This window comes from Poecilia latipinna, unplaced genomic scaffold, assembly GCF_001443285.1.
Source record: "Poecilia latipinna isolate Pla-1442-1.1 unplaced genomic scaffold, P_latipinna-1.0 Scaffold473, whole genome shotgun sequence".
NCBI lineage: Eukaryota > Metazoa > Chordata > Actinopteri > Cyprinodontiformes > Poeciliidae > Poecilia > Poecilia latipinna.
The window spans coordinates 122,225-145,680 of NW_015113089.1; the positions used below are offsets into that span (position 1 = coordinate 122,225).

A 23,456-nucleotide genomic window follows, 5' to 3' on the forward strand; every position below is an offset into this window, starting at 1 on the left:
ATTTAGCCTCTTCAGAGCTAAAAACAAGTTTTTGTCTAAATTAAGGTGAATTCATGGTTCCTTTTTCCACATAATGTAACAATTACAAGTTTTGACAACGTCGTCATACTTTAAATATCATTGACAAGTTTCCTTTTATTCATTAATAAATGAAACCTCTACTTTGCATGTACAATAGATAGAACTGATTACTCTGCAGTTATGGTTTATTCATAAGAATTAAATTCATTATAAAACCGTTAGTTGGGGGGTTGGAAAAGATGGAGGCGGAAAACAAACTTGAACAGCAGACATCCAGCATGTGACCCTGCATGACCTTCTTTTACCCACTCAGGAAAAAACCCACTTCAGTGCGGAGAGGCCCGCTCAGCAAACGAAGCCTGATTTATGTCTTGATTCAAACTTTAACAAAAAGGTTTGAGTCAGAAGCAGTAATAAAATGTAGCTTTGTGCTCCAGATTTTGAAGGAAGCAGCGAAGTTAACCTGCTTCGTCTCAGAACCAAATGTTCCATGACATTTTCTGCAGCGTCGTTATTATAAGAGGTGAGATTAGGATCTAGATTAACGTCATTCTGAATGTTCTTCCTTCACAGTTTGACTCTGAGCAGACCACCAGTCATATTACCACATCCTGTGTGATAACACTTTAACCTGCATTCATGTTTCCATCACCTCTCAACAGACTAATTATGTCTTGGAACAATATCTCTCTCACTTTTATTTACCATCTTTCTAAATGTGTAACACAAATAATGTACTATTTCAAATCTCGGCTCATGCTTGCAGTTTAAAATATGTAAAACATTTATTGAGCGCCTCTCTCTGGGCTGCAGGGATCAGCTCGCTGCACTGAACGTTTCCTACTGCCCATTCATTCTGGACTTACTGTGTGTGAACCAGGTCATGTTTTTATGTAAGACGGAAAATAAAATGAAATAAAAGTGTGAAAACAGAACCCAGAGCAGCGCTTCAGTCGTGAATCTGCAGAGGAAACCGTCAGCGCGTTTCACTTCATGTCACCTCTGTCGAGTTATTTTCCAAAACAGATTTCTAAAAACCTGAGATGGCACTGATAACGACCAACACTTAGGTTTTGCTGTACAACTTTTACTTGCATTTAAGTATGAAACCATTTTTTCCTACAAAAAAAAAAGAAAAAGACCAAAATGATGTATTAGACTTTCTGTTATTTTCTGCAGGAGTCTTTCTGCTAACTGAGCTGTAGATGTTTGCAATATGAAAATGAAACAAGTCAAAAATAAAAATTGACGGACTTCCCCGTCTGCTCAGACCCGAGTAGTGTTCTGTTCTGGTTCCCGTTTATAAAAATAAATCCTGTTTTGTTTTTTCTTCTATGTTTGGTGTTCAGTAAAATCCCAGGAGACATTATTCAAACCAAAACCCTCACAACAAAACACAACGCCCTCAGAAGACTCTGGAGTTCATCTCCATGTTCAGACGAACTTATTTTCCAAACGCATTTAAAATCTCGCTTTTGGTTACCGACCTTCCATATTAGCCTCCCTTTCAGATTGAGGAAGTCTGACTTCATACAACCCATGAGCTGCTTCATCTTTTTGCAGCATTATAGTCATGGGGGTCTGACAGCGACGCTCCTCAGAGAACAACATCAGGCTTGTGCTCCAGTCTTCATCTGCAGAACAAACAGGTAAATAAAAATCAGTGTTTACTGACCGGTCCCAGAACTTTACCTGAACTGTTGTTTTATTAACAAAAAGCTGCTCTACATACAGCAGAGCAGAGATAACGAGAGACAGGGTGCAACGTCACTCTGACGTTTACATAAGTAGAAGAAAAGCCGAGATAACTGTTGACTGTCGGTGGTTTGGAGAGCGAAAAACTGACCCTCCTGAACGATGATGTCATAGTAAAAGTAGTTTATTTCTGCTCTGTAAAAATAAACATGTATATTATGTGTGCATGTGTATATTTGGAAAAGCTCCTCATGCCTGCTGTTAAGCATAGTGGAGGATCTGTGATGCTTTGGGCCTGTCTGTCTCCAAAAGACCAAATGAGAGCATAACGTTTCACTGGTCTCCTCTGTTTGTAATGCAAACATTTCAAAAGAACATTTTACATTTAATCTGTGTTGTTTGTCGCTTCATATTTTGGCCAGGACAAATTTGTAAAGAGTTATTTCCTGAATTTATAAAAGTTTAAATATCTAAAAGTGGGTCATAACTGAATATCTCAGCCTGATTGTGATCAGCTTACATGACCAATTCTACAGATTAATATTCCACCAGACACAAAATCAAAAGTTTTACGTGATTTCTAAAATGTTTCTGTCTGTCTTTCTGTTTGTAAAACTGATGTCATCAGACAAACAAATCATTCAGGTCTGGGTCTCTTCTGGCATTTTAAGGAAATGATAAAAGCTGCAGTATGTAGCTTTTATAAAAAAATATGTTTTTTACCTGTTTGTTAAAATTATACTCTATGGAGCTCATAAGCAATTTCATACAGGGATTTGCATGTTGGTGGGAAACCTGGGGCTGAAGGTCAGGAGTCACATCGACACCTGGCAGGAGGAAGTTGGACTTGAACTGACAACTTTCAGATTGTCAGACATCTAATCCACCCACTGAACCACAACAGGCAGATTGAGTCAGTGGAGGTAAATTAAACGCCACAGGACTCAGAAATCTTTATTAAAAGGAAGATTAACATTTCTTCCCCATTCTTAGAAGGTCAAAATCGATGTAGCTGTAACGCTTTAATCAGTCTCTGTTTGGGATAATCAGTTCCTTCCACTGGGAAAACCAGGGCTTACACAGGAGACGGCAGCAATCCTCCAGCTCATTTAAGTGATTTTATGAGGAATTATGTAAAAGATTTCCTGCAAATATCATGATGCAATTTCCTGAGTTTGCTAAATCTGTGTTTCATGTAACCTGAACTGAAAAAGTCCACAGGATGTTTCGGTTTTGTCCTTAAAACATCTGTTTTATAAACGACTTCTTTAATAATAGCTGAGCTACTGTTACTGTCTGAAGCAAAATCCACTTGTAAAAATGTTGAACTTCATGCATCAGCCTGGAAAAGAAAATGTTTAGAAATGGATCCATGTTCATTACAACCCCCATGTTCAAAGCTCTTTACATTTACTGTTTCCTTTTCTCGTTCTGGGTTTGGCCCTCAGTAAGGAAACATGAAACTCGTTAGAAAGGTTAGAGTCACTCTCATATCCACTTCACCTGCTTTCATACAGGTGTAAAGTGACAGATGTGCCCTTAGCTTTGTGACATACAGACCATCAGAAATGGTAATACTTTATTCCTGCAGCCATATTAGAAACAAAACTCATCAACTTTTGAATTTCATTCATAGAATTTTGATTTAAGTTGTTTTACGTTTCAGATTTTCTAACCCAAGTTATCAGTAATATTTTATTCATATAGAAAAGTCCTGAAACACTTATTATTTTATTTCTTTGTCTTATTTTTATTGGAGTATCGTAGTTCAACATTGATGAACTTGCATAGAAAGTGCAGGTTAAAAGTTTCAGGTATTGTCACCATTATTGCTCTGACATTTTAAACTTGCTCAGCCAAAAGTTTTGTTTTTTCTCATTCCTAAATTGCTGCTCTTTAAAACGATCACTGTTACAGTTTGGAAGTATTATGGCGCTAATTATAGGAACTATAAATATGATAATAGGAAGAAAAAAAAGAGAAAATACAATTGAACCTTATACGCAGTGGCCTCTGGTGGCCATTTTGGGGTATTGCAACTTTGTTTATTGTATTTAGTAACCCACCGGCCACAGAAATGAATCCATAAAACTGTTCCTTCTTATTAAACTGAATTGTGAACAAATTCACAAACTGTGTGAGCTCGATCACACTAGAGCTGCTGCTTCTCCACACTGAGAGGAGCCAGTTGATGTGGTTAGCCTGGACGTCTCCCTGGTGAGGGTTCAGGACCCATCTAACCCAGGAACGCCTTGAGATTCAACTCTTTTAACTCTTTGTCAAGTAACTTTCACCTCCAACCGGCTGCAAAGCTGCCAAGTGTTGCATCAGCAGCGTATTAAAAAAACCTCTCTATGCAGGTTTCTTGAACGCTCAATAATTAAATGATGTTGGGGTGATTTCATGCCATTCCCACGTATTCGTGGAGGATTCAGGGCGGAGGGGTTGATGCTTATCTCCAGCGCTTGGTGGGTGGGTGAGTACAACCTGAACCGCTCTGGTTTATAGACCAGCTGCTGAATGTTAAGAATCACAAAATGAAATGATGAAAGGAGTCAAATCATTTTTCTGTCTTAATTATAGCTGCAGCAGTAAAAACTTCTGCTTTATCTGTTCTCTGGTCATAAACAAATAAAAACAAAAATCGCGTGGAAAAAAGCTTAAAACTGCTTGTGTGTTTGTTCCAGAGACAGTGGGCGACAATACTGTCTCACCAGGTCTAGATACGCACATCGGCAGACACTACCATGTTAAAATAACTTTCTACCTTTCGTGTAACACCTACACAGTGATGAAATGAATGTTCTTGTTGAATGTTTCCATGAACTTTCATCACATTGTGCAGATTATCTTTAGAAAGCTGTGCATTGCATCAGACTGATAATAAAGTTTTGTCTTGTCCTTAGATTCAGGTAAACTTTTCAGTTTGAGTTTTCATGCTATAGATATAATATATAAAATTGAAATGAGCACGTTTGGATCCTTTGCTCAGATTAGATTTTTGCGTCGCAGTAATTTTATGTTTACTCATCAGGATTTCTGGCTCAGGTTGGGACTGTTTAACTTTTTTATGTACATTGAAGTGCAGTTGAGTTCAGGTGCTGCGCTTTGTGTAATTTCCTGCAATCAGAAAATATTTCGCTTTGACTAAGTTTGGTATTGTGACATTTAACAGCGTCAGCTCACACCTACAAGATGATTTGAATCCAATAGAAGCCATCCCACTTTCTGCCATCCAACATATTTTATCTCACTTTTAAGACATGATTTAAATTCATGATAGCTGCTTTATGTAATATCATTTAAAATAACTTTGATTGATTCAAAGTGCTGAGGGGCTTCACAGCAGGAGGATTATGACTCACAGAGTCCAGACACCTTCACTCTGCTGGATTCTACTAAAATCCCCTGATAGAAAATTTACAGAGGGTGAACGATTAGGGTCTTTTGAGATGTGTCAAAACAACACCTGTGACTTCACAATTCATTTGTTTTAGTTCTGAAACAGAACTTCTTCTGTGTTTTGAGTAGGAAAACAATATGAGCGAAGATGTTTGGAGCATTCTGTAAATCAAAATTATTATGAGGATCATTTTGGTTTTCAAACAAGAGAGATGTATTCACAACATAATGCAGATATATTACATGAAATCCATCTATCCATGTACATCTACTCCAACTTAAAGCTGCAGTTTGTAACTTCTAAAAAAATATGATTTTTACATATTTGTTAAAACTGTCACCATGTTGTGACAGAATAATATGAGACAGGTAATCTGTGCAAAAATCAATCTCCTCCAACTTCTCCTAGTGTTGCTATTGCCGTCTGCATAAATGCACTGCTCCCAGTCAAAAACAACCAATCAGAACCAGGAGTGTCTTAGTGCTGTCTATCATCCACATGTACACGTTGCTAAATGTGTTAATGACGGAGAAACAACTCACCATTTCAGGAAAACTGTTTATCCACTGTGACCGTGCTAACTGCCCTGAGCATTCATGGAAGACTGTTGTGGTGAACCAGCAGTAGCGTAGCAGAGAGCAGCTGATACACTAGGGTGATTGATAGTGCTAAGGCCCTCCTCCTGGCTCTGAGTGCTTGCTTCTGACAGAGCAGTGTATTTCTGCATATGACAGAAGCACCATGCAGAGGAAAGAGAGAGCAGCCTTCAGTATATTCAGCTGACTTTATTCTTTGGTCTCATAAAGTTGCTGAACTTGAGCAACTGCAGCAACTTTAGATCAGTCAACTGTCCCCATAGGCTTCACACCACATGGCCTTTAATTGCTCCAGAACAGGCCTGGTGTTAACCAGATATTTTCCATCTTTGATCAGGTTTTTAAATCGGTGAAGGAAAAGTCTGACGGCCATCTGTCATTTTGAGAGAGTAGTGATCATCCACCACCCGCCACTTTGTGCAGACGCTCAGACATTTTCATCTCTACAGAGAGTAAAGGTAACTATATCAATCAACAATGAAAAGACTCCCATCATCTCTGACCGGCACACGGTGTGCCCAATGACACCGTACCCAATGAGCTGACAGCGCAGGTCACAGGCCAACTTCTCATCGCCTTACATGGTGAAATGTTCAATGATTTCAAAACTTTGGTGGAAGTGGTGCTTGTAATTCCATGACAACAAACTCTGCAGAAATCCCACTGAAGACAGTTGATTACACACATTCGGATTACCCACTCTGAGACTTGCTTTCAGACCACAGCTGGTTAATCCTTCATAATTTAAGTTCAATCGTTAAATTTCATGTTTTATATACAAATACCGGAGCCACAGTCAGTGTTTTTTTATTACTGCAGAGAAAAGGTTACGTTTCCGTCTGCTCAGTGTGTGATGGCGTGATGTGGATTCTCTGTTCAGATTGTGTGAGTTGAATATTAACTAACAGAATAGAATAGAAATACCCATTATTATGGGGAAATTCCAACAGCAGCAAAGTGATGAAGCACAGATTCACACCAAGATACGAATACAGAATACATAAAAACAAAATAAACAATGTCATACTCTATGGTAAGGTCAAAATCTTAAAATAAAATGAAAATGAAATTCTATTATCATTTTCAGTATACAGATTACAATCATTCAGGATTTTTTCTGCAATCGCCTTGGATGTTTTCTCTCTGCCAATAATCTGACCCTTCTTAAGCAGACCAGCATCTTTTCCACAAAATACTCACTGCATCAGCTGAGGCTAAATAACTTATTTGCAGCTGAAAGATGTAGTAATTATCCAATAGGAAGATCAAAACTATTTGCTTAACTAAATCTGAGTGCTGACGGATCTGTTTGGCGTAGAAAATTAACACTGCGTTGGTGGAAATTCTTCTTAGTTTTGATACATATCAGAATGCTTAATTACGTCAAAGACAAGTAATGTTTGAAATGCAAATACAGTGGGTTACCAATATCCTCTCGTTTATTCTGTAAGCAGAAATTACTTTACTGAGAATGAAAAAAGTTAACATTGGGTGTTTCTGAAGAATGTTGTCAGATAAAGTGAGGAAATTCCTGAATTTATTTTTCTGCTTCCTTGCACATCAATCAGCCTTTCGCACGTAAATCAAATTAATGCAGGTTTTTTCTCTGTATCTTGTTTTAATTTATCAGATAATAATTTGATTCTTGCTGAAAGTGAGTTGATGGACACATGAATAAGGGCTTCATGAGGATGCAGTTCCAGGTTGTTATGATTAAAGGTAGCAAAGCTGAAAGGAGGAGCTCTTTGTTTACTGGTTGATCTCTGTTCCAGACCCAGTTCATGGTCATGAGACACAAATCGCCACAGACATTCTGGATACACGCAGCTGAAATGAGCACATGAAAAAAGGATGAGCAAAACCTCACAGAACAACAATAAACCAGCTAACATCAGCTCTGGGCCTGTAGAAAAGTTGGTAAAACTCTAAATATTCCAATGAGAGACATTGGAGCCATACTCAGACTTTCCTGCATTTGGAAAGATCCAGAAATCATTGGTCAACCACATTCAGCTGCTTTTTACCAACAAAATGCAATCCTGTCATAAAAATAAGTGAAAAACAAAGAGTTTTCCCAAAGAGCTTCATAAAGACCAGGAAATAACAGGCACAGTTTTTCCCATGAAAACAATAAGAAATGTGCTTCAACCTCAAAGGTCTACAAGCACTTTCAAAACACAAGACTAGACTGATGAAGAAAAGCAATGTTAAATGTTTAAGGTTTACTGCAGGAGATTCAGACTAGCCAGTGAAATGCAGGGAAAATGTGGAGTGGTCAGATGAGGTCAAAGTTGAAGTCTTTGGATGTCACTGACCTCACCATGTTTGGAAGAAGAACGGTTCTTAAAATCACCCCAAAAACAAGCTTTAGGAGCATCACAGTGGTCTAATACCAAATGTCTCCCTTCCAGCATCTGGTGCTGACAGATTAGATTTTACCAAAGGAAGGTTGCATGAAGGTCGCTACAGCTCGAGTCTGAGAAGAAGAATATTTTGGTTTTCTTCCTCAAACTAACATTTTCATGCGGAACAGATTTTAATATGGTTTACCACACAGGGTGGTATGAGCTATAGGGATACAAGAGCAACACATTTGCCCTAAATATGTTTTTGTTGTTTATTTTAATCTCCTCTGAATAAAGAATGGACACTCAATTTGTTGTACAGTAAGCGAACACCGTCAGATGTATTACTTTAGATCTCTGTTGGCAAGTGACTCTAAAACTGGTGTATAATGTTTGATTTAGCATTAACCATAAGGCTGCATTTGGTGTTTTTTGTGTCTGGACAGCATTTTGTCATCTCCAACTCATTTTATTATACATAAACTTGTCGAGTCTTTAAAGAATTTGAAATCTAGACATTTGAAATTTGAGAAAAGCGCCAAATTCCGGTATATACTCATACCTGGATTGTTCTCATTCTGCACTGATAATATATTTTCAAAACATAATTTGTGACTGAGAGAAACAGCGATTTTATCTTTCTAAATCTAGGTTATTGTTCTCATTAGAGAACAAAAGACTTCAGTAAAACCAAGACTCCTTCATAGTCATTTAAACAATACTTAAATTGGTCATATCCTGATTCCACACCATTCATCCTATTTGTAAATGTTTAAAAAAAATGGTAGATGCCTTTTATTAGACCACCTGAGATGGGGCTTGGGTTAAAAACTAAAATAGTTGGACTCATCATTTCCAAACTAGATTGTTGTACAAACATCAAATCATCATTTCTGATCCTTAAAACATGGCATACAGACCATCTCAGATGTTCCTCAACAAATGATGAACATATTTTAAGGGTTTTGCAAAAGTCACAACAGAAATCAGCTCTATATCCTCCTTATTTACCTTACTTTATTGTAGAAGTAGTAAAATTGGTTCACTTGTTGAACTTTAGATCAGGAAGAGATGGGGGATCTAAAGTTTTTAAACTCCTGACTTTTCATGTGTGTCTAAGGTGTGTGGCCAGAATTCAAAGCCTGACTCCTAATCAAGAAAAAAATAAGCTATCTGCTACAAATAAAGTCACAATAAATCCACATCTGGTCCCCAACAAAACTCAATCACCTAAGCTGCGCATGTAAGAACAGGAAGTCGAAAGTTGCACTTTAAAAGGCCCATACTTGACCCCCTTGACCTAATCAGTGTCAATCTGTGCCTCGAGACAGAAAACAAGTTTAACAGAGTCTCTTGAGGCTTTTGCTAACATGGCGTATCTATGGAAGCTTCACTGTAGCCAAACATTTAATTTCTACATATATCATCTGAACTGCAACAAAATGAATGAAGGTTGCAAACAATAAAACAATCAACCTCACACCATGCCACCATGCTTGGACTGAGGATTATGAAATCCAGCATGCAGATGTAACTTCTCCAGAGCTGCTTTCTGCCGCGGTTCAAATCCCACAGCCATTTTAACTCTTTTCAACCCGTTGTATCTGAACAAACTCCTTCTAGAGCTTTCCACTTACAGACTTCAAAATGAGCTGGTTTAATAGTCAGGAACTGGGGATCAAAAGTTATCAAAAGCTTTTTTCTGACTTGAAGCAGGTGAGTGTGGCCAAGCTTCAAAATCTGACTCCATAAAATACGAAGGTTTGATCACTACGACACAGAACGTCAGATATGTACCAATACCCAACACATTCCCATGGGCATTTGAAGACATCACTTTAGCTCCACCGCCTAAAAACAGGAAGCGACTTGTTTCAAGCTTTTAAGCTGTGTTTAATGACAAAGAGCAAGTTGATGTTGAATCCTGCAGCTGCTGTTAACTGAACTGTGTGTTCATGGCTTATATCTCTGTTTGCTACGACTGGCTCTAGATCACAGGTGCATGATCCGATTCACTCCAAACTTCACATGAGTTATACTTTTCAACAGGAAAAACATGTCATTTATTTAAATTACATTGAAATTTGAATCAGATGTACCCCATGGGATATTTCAAACAGCTTTATTTCCCTGATGCATTATACAATTCATGCCGAATCGTGAGCTTATTTTGTAGATCTTTATTCAACACATTGTGATCTACAAATTTGATTACGTCACTTTAGTTCCATCCACTGAGAATAAAGTCACAGGATTCTATGGTGAATGGCCCTCCGTGACTCTGTTGCACCTTCTCTAATAATAGATGAAAATATCAGGCAACATTTCCAAAATAGTAAAGGAAGTCTTCGTTAATTCTTCAGCGCCAACAGGAAGTGGATGTGGTTTCTACCAGGAAGGTCCGATTTTGGCCAAACTTTGGAGACATTCTGTTAGAGCTGAACTGAGCCTGACTGAACGTGATATTGAGGCTTATTCCTAGTAAAACCAAGCGGCAACATGCAGATTTGAGCGCTGATGCAGAACATCTGCGGTTGCAGCACATGCTTATACATATTCAAACCTTAAGGGACTATGTCTACTTTCCATTTGCAACTGAAAGGGTCCATGTTCGTCTTCCTCTTTGGGTAAAGTAGGTGAACCAAATTTGACGTCTGAATTGTTTTGCACAAAACATTTTCTGTTTCCTGTTGACTTTTTTAGGTGGTGTGCTGATGCATATTCATAGCTTAAAAGTGGAAGTGGTGGGAAGGCACCACATTACACCGTTTGGCAACCACTTCCTGAGTCACCATGCTCACAGTGACGCCTTTAGCTTGCTGCCTGATTATTCTTCCACTCAGTCTTCAGAGGTTAACACATTAGTGTCTCCGGCACTTCTTCACTCTTCAAATTGTAGAATTTCACATTAAAAAAGGTAAGAATTTCAACCTTCTCTGTATTTATACTTAAAATATTCTGATCTGAAGACACAACGGGATTAGATTATTAATTTTGTTTAATATGATTTAACATTGTTGTATAATGATGTAAATCCATTAATTTGTGGTCATACCGTTTTGACTGTTGCTAATAATGTGTTAGTATCTCTTCCCAGACTATTTAAATCTTTTTTAGCTGTTAGTGTAACAATGAACCTTTGGCCCAGTGTAGCAGGGGATGACAGAAAGCCGAAGCGATTTTCTTCTAAATGTCTCTTCTTTAACCTCAGACCTGAATTAGAAACCTCTATTTGTGCCTGCAGTCTGGTCGGCTGTGTTTTCCCCTGCCTGCCAGGCTTCTGACACCAGTGAGTCATCTCCATGGCTCCTCCACCTCTAGCCCTGCTGCTGCTGTGGGGTCTCACTTTACTCTTAGTTGGAGGTAAGATGACTTATTGACTCTAATTAGTCTTTTCCTCTGTCCTGTTATTTGACATTGCTGAAGATCTCTTTTAAAATATTTCACTTCATTGGAAATTCATTGTAATCTTGTCTTAATGGCTTCAGTTCATTAATCTCAAATCTAATTTGGTTTTTGGTTCTTACAGAAGTGTCTTTTTGAGTTAACAATCATTGAAGCTGACATTCAGGATTAGAAACTCTAGGTAGTGCAGCCTTTGCAGCTGACCTCTTTTTTCTCCTCTGCAGCAGCTGCATCTGTCTGCAGTGTCACCTGCACCACTGACTATGTAAAGATACTAAACTGCTCCTGCTCAGACTCTGTGCCAACACTTCCTGTCCTTCTCACTGTGACTTGCAGGTAAAAGTTGTCCTGTCATTGTTACTAAATTGATAGATGTTTTTATCAGGTGACTGCATAAGCAGGAGCATTTTAATCTTTTCCTCAATAATTATATTTTTAACATGAAATACAATTATGTCTTCGCATTATATTATTTAACTTCTGATTTGAAGTAATGAATAAAACAGTCTGCAGTAATGCTAACTTGTTTTAAAAGTTAGCACTACCTTTAAAACAAGTAGTGCTAACTCATAAATGTATGAGGGAATTCATATTTTTATGAATTCCCTCAGTTCCTCTTTGCATCATTCAGATAAACAGACACAAGATGCTGATTCCATGTTTCATGAGTGAAAACAGCCAACAGAAAATGGTCCCAACATCACAGTAACAATCCAAACAGAAAGAGGTCTAAATGGATAAAAATGATGTCATGGTGGCGGTTGTTGTAAAAAACTGTATTTTTTAAATGTTTTCATCTGTGGAATCTGAAAAGTTTGAAAATAACTCAGTTAGAAGACCCAGGTCTGTTGCAACTGAAACTATTTTTATTTAATTTACATTTAAACTTTGTATTGTCTGGCATCATGACGCTTGTTTGCTTAGTTTATTACACCAAAGCTGAATAAATATGAAATTTTGTTAATGTCTATATTCATAAGTGGTCCTAAAATACAATAACTACACTACCCATAATGCATCTCAAAATGAGATGGCATGCTTAAAAACCTCCTAAAAGTGGGCTTAAAGTTAAAGAAACATTTAAATGAATGAGATATTTGCATATAAAAATGTTTTTGTCACAATGAGGCTTGAAAGATGAAACATCTGAAAAATGTGTGTTTTTATAATAATTTCTTGTGCTGTTTGAGAAGATTATCAGGGACAGTTTTTTTATTTGTTCTTACCATAATCTAGAAATATTATTTGTCTTTGTGAGCAGCAAAGTCTTTTAATTCATCATATCACCAAATGATTCAGTTCCAGCTATCCGGACACAGACCTTAATGTGAGCTGTGAGACCAAACCGCCTCAGTCCTGGTGCATAATCAACGAGGACCTCTCCTTAGTCGCATCCATCGATACGCTGTGCAACGCCACCGCCAGCCGGCCCGGCAGCCGAGGCCTGGAGGTTCTCAGTGAGTCACTCCAATGGGAGCTCTCTTCTGTAGGTAGGTTCAACTAAAAATCCCTCATTTCAGTTTCATATCTAACCGGCTGACGTAAAAACCACACACAAAAAATGCACCTGAGAGCTGCTTTAAGGTCAACACTCTCTGGCACCTGCAGGGTGCCAGAGAGTGTTGAAAAGTGCAGAGATCACTCCATCCACTTGTCTCCTTTGCTGGAATAAAGCTCATATCTGCTCTGACTCCTCTTGACTGTTTTCACAGTAAAACCTGACGCTCCTGATAATGTCAGAGTGGAAAAGGCTGCTGGGATCTACAACATTACCTGGAGCAACAAAAGTGAATACACTCCCTGCATCACAAACAAAGTTCGCATAAGAAATAAAAAAAACACATCTGAGGTATTGCTGAGTTTCACAACAGCATGAATGAGACTGTAACTGTTAACCACTTTCTGCTGATGAGTTTAATTTTTTCCTTTCCAAACAGGAATTAATCTTTACACATTTACCAGACCAGATGTACTTTGAGCTGGATCAGAAAAAGCTGCAGCCTGGTGCTTCCTACGTTGTGGACGTTAAGGCAAAAATCTGTGATGATTTGTTCATTGTGGGTCCGTGGAGTGAATGGAGCTCCGGTGCAGAGTGGAGCACACCGGCTGACCCTCCGGATGAAAAAGGTGGGATCATGTTCCACCCAATAAACCTGGATGTTCGTAAACATTCACAGTTCAAATTATATTCATCTGATCTCTGTCGCTTTTCCAGGAGTGAATTTTTACTGGCTTTACATCTCGACGCCCATCATCCTCATCCTCGCCCTCCTGCTACTGGGATACCTACAAAAACCGTGAGTATTTTCAAACGTCTCACTTTCCTGCTTTAAACTGGATTTTCCCACCAACTCATTCCTGATTTTAGTTATTACCAAAACAAAAAGCCTTCAAGGCTAAAGAACTTTACTGAACTCTTCTTTTTACTCTTTGTTCAAACGCATCCCAATTAACCAGTCAGTAAACGTAAGCTGATAACGAGGAGTGAAGGGTTGAAGGTCACCATCACGCTGCCTTCCAGTAAATGATTAGCAACACAACTCACCGCATCAGTTGATTCCTGGCATCACCTCCTACATATGTAGAAACCACGGCAGCAGTACGTGCAGCAGCGCTGTGCACTGAAAGGCTCACAGGCATAGGAAGTCCTGCAGCAGAGCATCAGAGGCTGAGAGCGGCTCCCTGTGGGTCTCCACAGTTTCAACAAGCAAACACAAGATCAACCAATCACACACTCTGCTCTCTGCTGAAGGATGATGTAACACGTCTAATGTGTGAACAGAAGTTTTAGTTTTGGTATTCTCACTGGCAGTTGATATATGAAACCTAATTCACTGCAAAAACTCAAAATATCACCAAGTGTTTTTGGTTTCTAGTCCAAGTTCTAGTGAGCGATTTGGATTGAAAGTTTTATCACTTTGTGGTACTAACAATAAAAGTGAGAATAAGAACTTACTTTTTTAGGTAACAGTTTGAATATGATAAATTTATCCCAATAAATGATAAACGATATGATAAATGCAAATATCTTAGTACACCTGCAACAAGACAAAACTAACTTAAAAATAACTTTTCAGCAAAATATATAAACTTATTTCCAGTCAATAATTCTTGTGTAGAGATTTAAAAACTTACTTACAGTCGTCAGTATTACTATTATTATTGTCATCCATAGATTTTTAGCAGTCAGTGTTTAACCTGAACAAATGCTGTATTCTGTCTGTTTCATCAGACAGTAACACTAACTCCACAAAGCTGTTTTATTTAGTCATGTTTTAGTCATTTAGATAATTAACTGCATGGTTTGTTTCTAAAGTCATTTTTAAGTGAAAGAAACACCAGTGGTATCACAGAACACGCAAATCATAAAGGTTTTCTCACCTTTTGTCTATGGTTTTATTCAAATGAGTTGGTTAAATTCAGTTTTTCCCTTAATTCTTGGTTTGATTTGAATTAACCTGCTTAACAGCAGCCATTATGACTCATCTCAGTGTGTTAAAAACAGCCATTTTTCACACATTCTGAGTTAAAACCAACATGAATCAGAATTCAAACCAGAAAGGATTTAGGTTTTTATGTTGAGGACAATAAAGGTGATTTAAGGAATCACCTGCACTGAAAGAGATTTTTTTTTCTCTTTTTCTTTGAAAAATGCCAGAGATGAACCAAATCTGAAAATGTTTTATTGTTTTTTAAATTGAAGATCCATTCAGTTTCTATGAAGTAAAAGAGGGTCGGTGTTAAAATGTTTAGACGCAGCAAAGTTTTTCTGAAACAACCTCAAGTTGAGAAGTTTTGTTGTCAATCACTGTCTCCTCATGATGAAAATAATCCTTCTGTTCTGAGAGTCGCAGCGTGGGATCCTTTATTATCAAAAGTTAAGATCAAGCTTTGACTCAATAATTCAGTAAATTGCTGTGTAATCATTCACATGAAAGCCGTTTTGTTTTACCAGGATTTCTGGTTATGATCTTAAAAGCTTTGATTTGAGGTCAAAGCTTCGCCTCTGCTCAGCTCATCTACCGTAAAGCATGAGATCCAGATAAAAACATGAGCAAAGAAGAGAAACATCCTTTATTTGACCTCCATCTGGAAAATTGGCTGTATCAGCAGTAAGAAACTAACGGAAGTACATACAAATTATCCATACTAGTAGCAGTAAAACCCAAATAGACAACATAAAAAAAATCTATAAAGCTATGAAAAACAGCAGATACTTATTGCAAATATTGTGCAACTGTAAAAAAATATTTAAAAAACTGCAGACTCTCTGCTTTTATGCACAAAAACAGACAAGAGAAAAACAGTTTGCTGTGTTTGCAGGGAGCAGCGAACAAGCTGCTGATTCAGCAGGCGAAGCCACAAACCAGAGGTGTCCAAACGTTTTGCCAAAGCCAAAATTTTAAAACATAAAACTTCTTGCAGGCCTGAAAATTTTATTATTTTTTTAATAAACATGATCTAACTAATGTCATTTAAATTTTTTTATATATATATTAAATAGTCAATCTCTGTTTCCGTATTTAATTAAGAAAATGTCTAACTTCTAAAATTTTTGCGTCGGTTGTCTTCGGTTATTCTCAGCACACGAACAGGAAACGGGTCACTCTTTCTGCAATGTCCCAAACACAAATCTTACCAAGTATTCTTGGTCTAGTTTCCAGTGCAAATATCTAAATACTCTTCAAATTAGACAAAACTAACTTACAAGAAACTTTTTAGCAAGAAACAGGAGCTTGTTTTACTTGTTTTAAGCCAACAATTCCTTAAAATTGATGAAAAATGACTAATTCCACTGGCAGACTGTTCACTTACAACAGTGAGATAATTTACCAATGGAACTAGTTTTCCTCGTTATTAATGAATTATTGAGTTAAAACAAGCTCCTTTCTTGCTAAAAATTTTCTTGTAAATTAGTTTTGTCTTATTTGAAGAGTATTAAGATATTTGCACCTGAAGCCAGATTAAAATGACTCGGTAAGAGTTTGTCTTTCTGCGGTGAATTGACACAAAGTCAGTCTAGGGAGCTAAAAATGCCCCCATCACCACATGTTGAAGACCTCTGCTCTACAGGGAGGCTGATGCCACCACAGTGAATAAAGGTCACTGTTTCTGACTTTTATTCTGCTTTTCTTTCAGGTGCTGGCAGAAAAAACTCAAAATGATGACGTTCATCCCCAGACCCAACGACTATTTCAAGCCCCTCTACCACAGCCACGGTGGGAACTTTAAGGTAAGAGAAAGCAAAAGTGGCCTTTCACATTGCTTGTAGTTTCCACCACGGGCCAGCAGGTGCTGCAGAAGAGGGGACTTGCGTCACATCTGGACCCTGCTGGCTCTGCCGGCTGGGACTTTCCCTTTGGCGGCAGACTCTGTGACTCAGTCAGCAGGGGCTTCACGAGCCTCACATGCTGTGGGAGGATATTTGTCTCAGTCAGGCAGACCTGTTCCACCTCGGTGGAAATTACCCCCAGAGGTTGTTTCAGCTCTTTGATTTGCCATGGTGTCACAGTAAAAACGGCCTGTTTTCTACCTGATGGAGACGCATAATGAGAACGTTGTGGTTTACGTTTTTTTCTTCTTTCATAAATGTTGCACGGTTTATCTCTGCTCTTTATCTTTTGAAACATTCGTCTTTTCCCCTAATGTAAATTTACTCTTTTCATATCTGCTATTTTTAGCAGACAGATCATGTTTGTGTAGGCTGCGATCTCCAAAACGGATCGTCTTAGACTCCATTTCCATCAGTGATAGACAGTCATTCACCAACCATTCATCACCAAGGTTTTACTGCATACAGCAGAACATAATGACATCCGGCGTCACGCATGAATTTTAATGAAACCGTCACGTGAAAATACAGTAGCTGCACCTGGAAGAGCTTTTAAGAAACAAGTTTAGATTTGTACTGTAACCTGCTTGTTGCTCCAAACCAAAATGGAAATGTTTTAATAAAGGATGCAACAAGAGATTGGCATTTTAGGAGTTAATCCGTAAGTTATTGTGCTAAATCTGCTTTTAATAACAGACTTTCTTCATTTTCCATATCTATAAAAAAACGTTCACCTCATTCTATGAAATTATTATTTTTTTTGTAATAGAGGATTCTTTTCTAAAATCTGACAGTAGGAATACACTTTAGGTTAATTTTTGCTAGCTTTCATAACAAAGCATTTCACACATATTTAGAAAATTGTTTTTTACAGCTCTATACAAATTTTATGTTGAAATTCTTTGAATTAAATCAGCTGCAGAAAAGCTGCTCTGAACACAAAGACCAAAATTATTTCCTTCTACTGTCTTTTCTTGAAAGAAATGTGAGGAAAGGTGAAGACATTTTCAGAAAAGATAGATATATAGCAGCAAGAATTCATCCTGTCTGGAGCACTTAATCTGTAGCTCAGTACTCATGGCAATCCAAACCTATAATGGAACAAAATTCAGATGGAGTTCATCTCAAACTGTCACTAAACTTGTTAAAATGCTATCAAGAAGCCAGCAGATGGCGCTATCTCTCCACTTTACACACAATCAAACAAATGGCAACAGTGGAGAGGAACTACGCCTTTTTAACAAGATGAAATTATAACCAGGAAATCTTTAGACCAGCTGTTTTTACATCCCTGCTGCTCTACAGAGAGTAGATTATTATTATGTTATTATTATTATTATTATTATTATTATTATGTTATTATGTTATTATGTTGCATAAACAAGGATTAAATCCAAGCATCATGCAAGACACAGAATAATGACTTCACTGCAAAGATAAAAATTTCACACTAAATGTATGACTTTATCTTTGGTCATAATTAGTTAGACTGCTATGAAATAAAAATCCCAATGTGTCCCAATCTGATCAGAATAATCATTTATGAAAAAGGAAGTTATAAAGGATTTTATGACTGAGTGAATAAAGTCAACGTTAGCCATTTTTCTTTAGACCTTTTCAGAATTTGACCCGTTGTTTTTATGGTTGCGATGCCATCATATTGGTCAAAGTTCAGCTAAATTCAGTCAGAGAGAAAAAAAAAGTTTTCTTTGGACTTTTGAGATTAACATGCAATTACATACCTTCTGCAGCAGAGGGCGCTGCTGGAGTATATCTGAGTTCTGAAATACTGAGGAATACCTTGATAGAAGTGATGCAGATTAAAAGAGGAATGAAGAAAAGATTTACTTTCTCACCTCAAGTGTTTGTGAGAATCTTAACAGCAATCAAGAAAACATCCCAAAGATTTGGAAAGTGATTAAATCAGTTTAGAAACTTGGAAAATCTATTAACTTTAAACTTCTTTTATGAAAAAAAAAAAAAAAAAAGTTTTTAAACCAGAACAGAATCCTTTGCCAGATGCCCAGCACTTAAGGGTGTAGAGGTGAAACTGCTCGTTTATTTTAGGTGCTGCTTTCTTTTGTTTGGTGACTTCTCACCGGCTGCGGTGCAGCTCTCTTTGCGAAGCGGCTTCTGTTCTCCTGCAGTATCTCACGTCCTTGTGGTGCAGACTGCTTGCGTCTTTCTCGATCTACAGGTTCCGTTCAGGAGCTCTGTAGACAGGATGTGGTGGCCTGGGCGTCAAAACTCTTGATTCAAGCTTATCTGGACATCTCAGGCTTTAGGTGGCTGCACATTTTTTACACTTCTCTTAAGCCTTTCAACTGCTTTAAAACCGTCAATTAGATGAACGGCTGTGCATTAAATCAAAGTGAATATCAAATTCCTTTGAAATAGTTATCACAGTCACATTCTATACTCCAGATTGATATCTGTGCATTTAAAATTTGCATCAACTTCTTCAAGGAAGTAGAGTAAGAAGACTTATTGCAGTAACAAATACCATTTAAAGAAGAGGTAGAGAAGTGTCAAATAAGTCCAAATTTAGAGATATAAAGAGTCTGGATGTGACATGAAAGCTTTCTCTGTCAGATTAGAGGAGCACCTCTGCACATGTGCAAAAACATCCCACTATTTAACAATGAAAAATGAGAACAATCTGATATGACATTGTGAAAGTAACAGATTATATTCTGAGCCTGCTGGTAGCAACAGAGGCTCAAAAACAAGATATGCGGACAGCATGTGGAGGTGAGGTGTCACGTGTCCACTGATTACCATAACCTGCACCAAGAGCGTGGTTTTACGTTGAATCGGATGGGGCCTGATGTTCCTCTAAAGTGCAGAAAGTTTCTCATGTTTTTTTTAATTTTCTTATGACAATGATTTGAGAGAAAGAAAAAGAGAAAATCTAAAAATGTGTATTTTTACACAGTAAATGACAGTTATAACTCTTGAGATTAGATGGACATTTCAAAGAAATGTGGTAATGTGACACATCTCAGTGTCATCTGTATATCAGTAAATCCTGGCTGCTTCCACTGAATTGCAGCGGGTCGGTGAAAGCAACCATATAAGAGGATGGTTTGTCATTGTGTTGCTCTAATCCAGGTAAAAAGACATCAGCAGTGGCCTTAGAAAAATAAACTCTTCCTCCTGGGTTGGAAGGCCATTTCCAAAATATTTTAAATCCATTAATCAAACATGGAGAAAGATTATTGAAAGGAGAAAAAATATTTGGTTTTTCAGCCACAGGATCTGGTCACCTCACAGTCACTATAGTTATCAAAGATGTAAATTAAGGTGGTAAAAATTCCTCCACTATGATGAAGCTCAATATGGAGTTATTGCTGCTGAACGTCGTGTACAAGGTGCTAAGTCCTGGGCTGCAGTTTGGTTTTCTTTGCCATTATAGGGATACTTGGTAAAAGGTGCTCTGATTTCACTCAAACTGGTAAAAAGTGGACAAAATGTCACTTTTTTAATCTTTGAATTTAGCTCTGTGTTTTCCTAATTAAAATGCAGTTTCCTTCATGGCAGCTTTTATGACAGTAACTGTCTGCAGTAATCTAATGTGATGTTTTTCTGCTCTTTCCTTGTAGGAGTGGGTGAAGCCGGTGTTCAACGAGTACGATTACCTAAAGATCACCACCTGCGTCATGCTGAGCGAGAAGCAGAGCGAAATCCTCAGCTGGAGCAACGAGAAGCAAAGCTACAGCGAGGTCACGGAGGTGAAAGCTGCTGATGACTTCCTGCAAGTCCAACAGCTTCCCAACAACCTGCTGATGACGTTTCAGGACAGCAGCACCTCGCAGGGTACCATCCACTCCACGGGACACATCTCCATCCACACCGTCACCCTGTCCGGAGAGGAGTTCGAGGGGGACGTGACATCACAGAGCTCGCTGAAAAGCTTCCAGGACTCAGAAAGCTTTGGCTCGCTTGATGACGACAACAGGGAGCGTGTTGCTTACAATTTAGGGGAATCGCATGTGTCCCGGATGGAGCGGCACAGTGAGATATCACTACGAGAAAACCAGATCGCCAATGATTTAATACTGGAGAACCAAAACCTTCTGCCGGATGGCGAGTTCAACGAAGCAGAGCGGGCGTCGCTTAACTCATTCGCATCCCATGAACAGTCGGAGGACGGCTATCCTCACGTGGACCTGGACACCATCGACAGCGGCTTCGGAGAGTGCGGCAGCCCTGGAGCCTCAGACTCAAACTCTAACTCATTTCCTGAGGAAAAACACTTAAATTCAAACTATGTCAAGCAGTGGATGATATGTAGCACAATTCAGGAAGACACCAGCACTGTGAACAATGAACTCGATGAGACAGTGACTGCAGCTTCTGGCTCACAACCACAGCTACAATGACTGCAAACAGAAGGAGAATCATAATGCTGCATGAACAATATGTGCATCCTCGTGCATTTGTTATTTTGAATGAGCTAAGTAAACGTTTCTTTTTTAAAAATCTCTCTACTAAAAAGAGTTTTACTGATGTCTGTTTACTGTTAATTTAATGGAACTGAGATTCTTGTATGATTTGAAAGACACTTTTTTAGCTTCACCTTTATTTGTACAGTTAATTAGATGTAGTTTCAGTCTCAATAAAGATCTGTTCTTAACTGTACAGAACGCAAATGTTTAAATATGAATATATGCAAGTAAATGTATCAATATTAAAAAACCCTTTCATAAGACGTATTTGACGTGAATTTAAGCTGCAGGTCAAACAGTCAGGTGGAAAAAAATGCAACCGAGTAACATCAGATACAAACTGTAGAAGATAAAGGAGCAAAGTTTCCACGACAATAAAAAAAAAAAATGGTGTCGTAAGCATAAAGATGCTGAGATCCATCAGTAACCTTCTGATCCACAAAGTGAATGTATGAAGACAGCAAACAACAGCTGGACAACCAAAGGAAACCTGTTGGTGTGTTTCAGCAGCCCTGGGACCTCGGTTCAGTGATTCTGCCTCCATCTTGCTCAGGTAAAGGTCATGCATTCTTCAGCTGTAGCAACAGAATGTAGGCTCCTTTATCAAGATGTCTGATAATGGCTATTTCCTTGCATTTGCACATTTTTCTGTAACCACTGTAACCAATCATCCTGTTTGTGCAGTGTACATGAAAAGAAAGCAAATAGCAAAACAGCAAACTTGATGATTTTTGACACTGATATTTCCATATAAAGGCAATTGTTGCATGCAATCCATTTAGTTTCTTCCCATGTTTGGCTATTCTATAGAAACTATAGCTGTTGGCATGTGAAGTGATCATTCTGAACTGTACAGAATGCAAAGATGATTTTATAAGGTGTATTTGAGTAAATATGTGAATTTAAGCTGCAGGTCAAACAGCCAGGTGTAAAAAATTAAAGTGAGTAATATCTGACACAAACTATGTATTGGAAATATTTCTAATATTCAGCAAACTCAGCAGTCAGGCTGTTTATGTATCAATTCATGACAAGGTCAACTCCATAAAACTGCTCCCAACCTACCCAAATCTGAACTTATTCTCTTGGCCCCAACCATTATTTAATGTTTTAAATAACAGAATTATTAGAAAAGATTATCCATCCGTTGGAGAAACTGTAATTCAAAGATTCCTCCTGCAGAATTGTAAGCTAAGATCAAAGTTTATTCCTTAAAGATGCAGACTTTCTTTGATGGATCGCTTTTGGTACACTAATGCATGCATTGTGTAATTAACAGTTCCTTGGTCAGTCTTTGTTTGCTGTAGTTCAGATGGTTGGAGGCCCAATACTATCTCCAGCAGTCATTGGGTGACTGGTGGGTACAACCTGGACAGATCTTCAGTTCATCAGAGTAACAAAAACACAAACAGGACAAAACAACCAGGCACACACATTATTGTCAAAGAGAAACACATTTCCCCATCAGTTATGTTTTTGAAGGAAGCCAGAGTTAAATCAGTGATATAGATATCGAGCTATGTAACCCCAAACATATGAAAAAGCAAAATATGCCTGACAAACTGGACAGGAAACTCAGGCATTTAAATAAACAGACTGATGACACAGATGCTCTAAAAATGAGATAAACTAATTTGTTCCAGGGAAAGTGAAAACACCCACATCAGATCTAACTAATGAAGATCCGCTCCTGATAATTAAGAGTCATGGATGAAGTTGAAGACAATGAGTGAGTCAGAAAGGGACTTGGTTGCTGTGGGGCTCAAACTAACATGAGCTTCATAAACCATAGAGAGATTTCTAACTGGACTGAACCGAAGCAGGAGCCACATGGCTGAATTCACTCCTAGATATTTCCTGTATGTTTACAAATCGATTGCATCTTTTTAAATGACGTAAAGTTGTACAGCTGATTGTTCAGATATATTCTTGCACTGCATAATTTCCCGTCATTTACTCAGGTTACGTAATCAACAACTGTTTGATAAGAAATCTGATCAAATTATAATTACGCATCATCCACATTTACTGGCAAAGATTTCTAAAATAAATCATTTACTGCAATATTTGCACAATGAAGTAGAAAAATCCAACATTAATTTCACAATACAATATAATCATTTTCTGTTCTTTTTAATTTTTAGAATATTTTGGTACAACTAATAATCTCTAAGTTGATCAGAGTTGCTAGGAACTTCTAAGTAGTAATCT

At 38.0% G+C, this 23,456-nt stretch overlaps 1 protein-coding gene across 2 annotated transcripts; it reads left to right on the plus strand.

Moving 5' to 3' along the window:
- The first annotated feature begins 1,414 nt into the window (after window positions 1-1,414).
- il21r.1 (interleukin 21 receptor, tandem duplicate 1) lies at window positions 1,415-21,510 on the plus strand. 2 transcript variants are annotated; one of them, XM_015039463.1, is made up of 10 exons: window positions 1,415-1,670; window positions 10,764-10,977; window positions 11,305-11,423; window positions 11,690-11,801; window positions 12,765-12,955; window positions 13,178-13,314; window positions 13,403-13,592; window positions 13,681-13,762; window positions 16,605-16,698; window positions 20,400-21,510. In XM_015039463.1, the coding sequence occupies exons 3-10, from the start codon at window positions 11,363-11,365 to the stop codon at window positions 21,177-21,179; spliced, it is 1,647 nt and encodes a 548-aa protein (XP_014894949.1). In that variant the 5' UTR covers window positions 1,415-1,670; window positions 10,764-10,977; window positions 11,305-11,362; the 3' UTR covers window positions 21,180-21,510. The 2 variants fall into 2 exon arrangements, with proteins under 2 accessions (XP_014894949.1, XP_014894950.1); XM_015039464.1 differs by lacking the exon at window positions 1,415-1,670 and having other exon boundaries at window positions 9,145-10,977.
- The last annotated feature ends 1,946 nt before the right edge of the window (window positions 21,511-23,456 follow it).

Bases quoted from the DNA above. Each gene is read 5' to 3' on its own strand.
- il21r.1 (XM_015039463.1), top strand. From the start codon at position 11,363: ATGGCTCCTCCACCTCTAGCCCTGCTGCTGCTGTGGGGTCTCACTTTA. The intron at 11,802-12,764 runs GTAAAAGTTGTC...CAAATGATTCAG, and splicing joins CTTCTCACTGTGACTTGCAG to TTCCAGCTATCCGGACACAG. The intron at 12,956-13,177 runs GTAGGTTCAACT...CTGTTTTCACAG, and splicing joins ATGGGAGCTCTCTTCTGTAG to TAAAACCTGACGCTCCTGAT.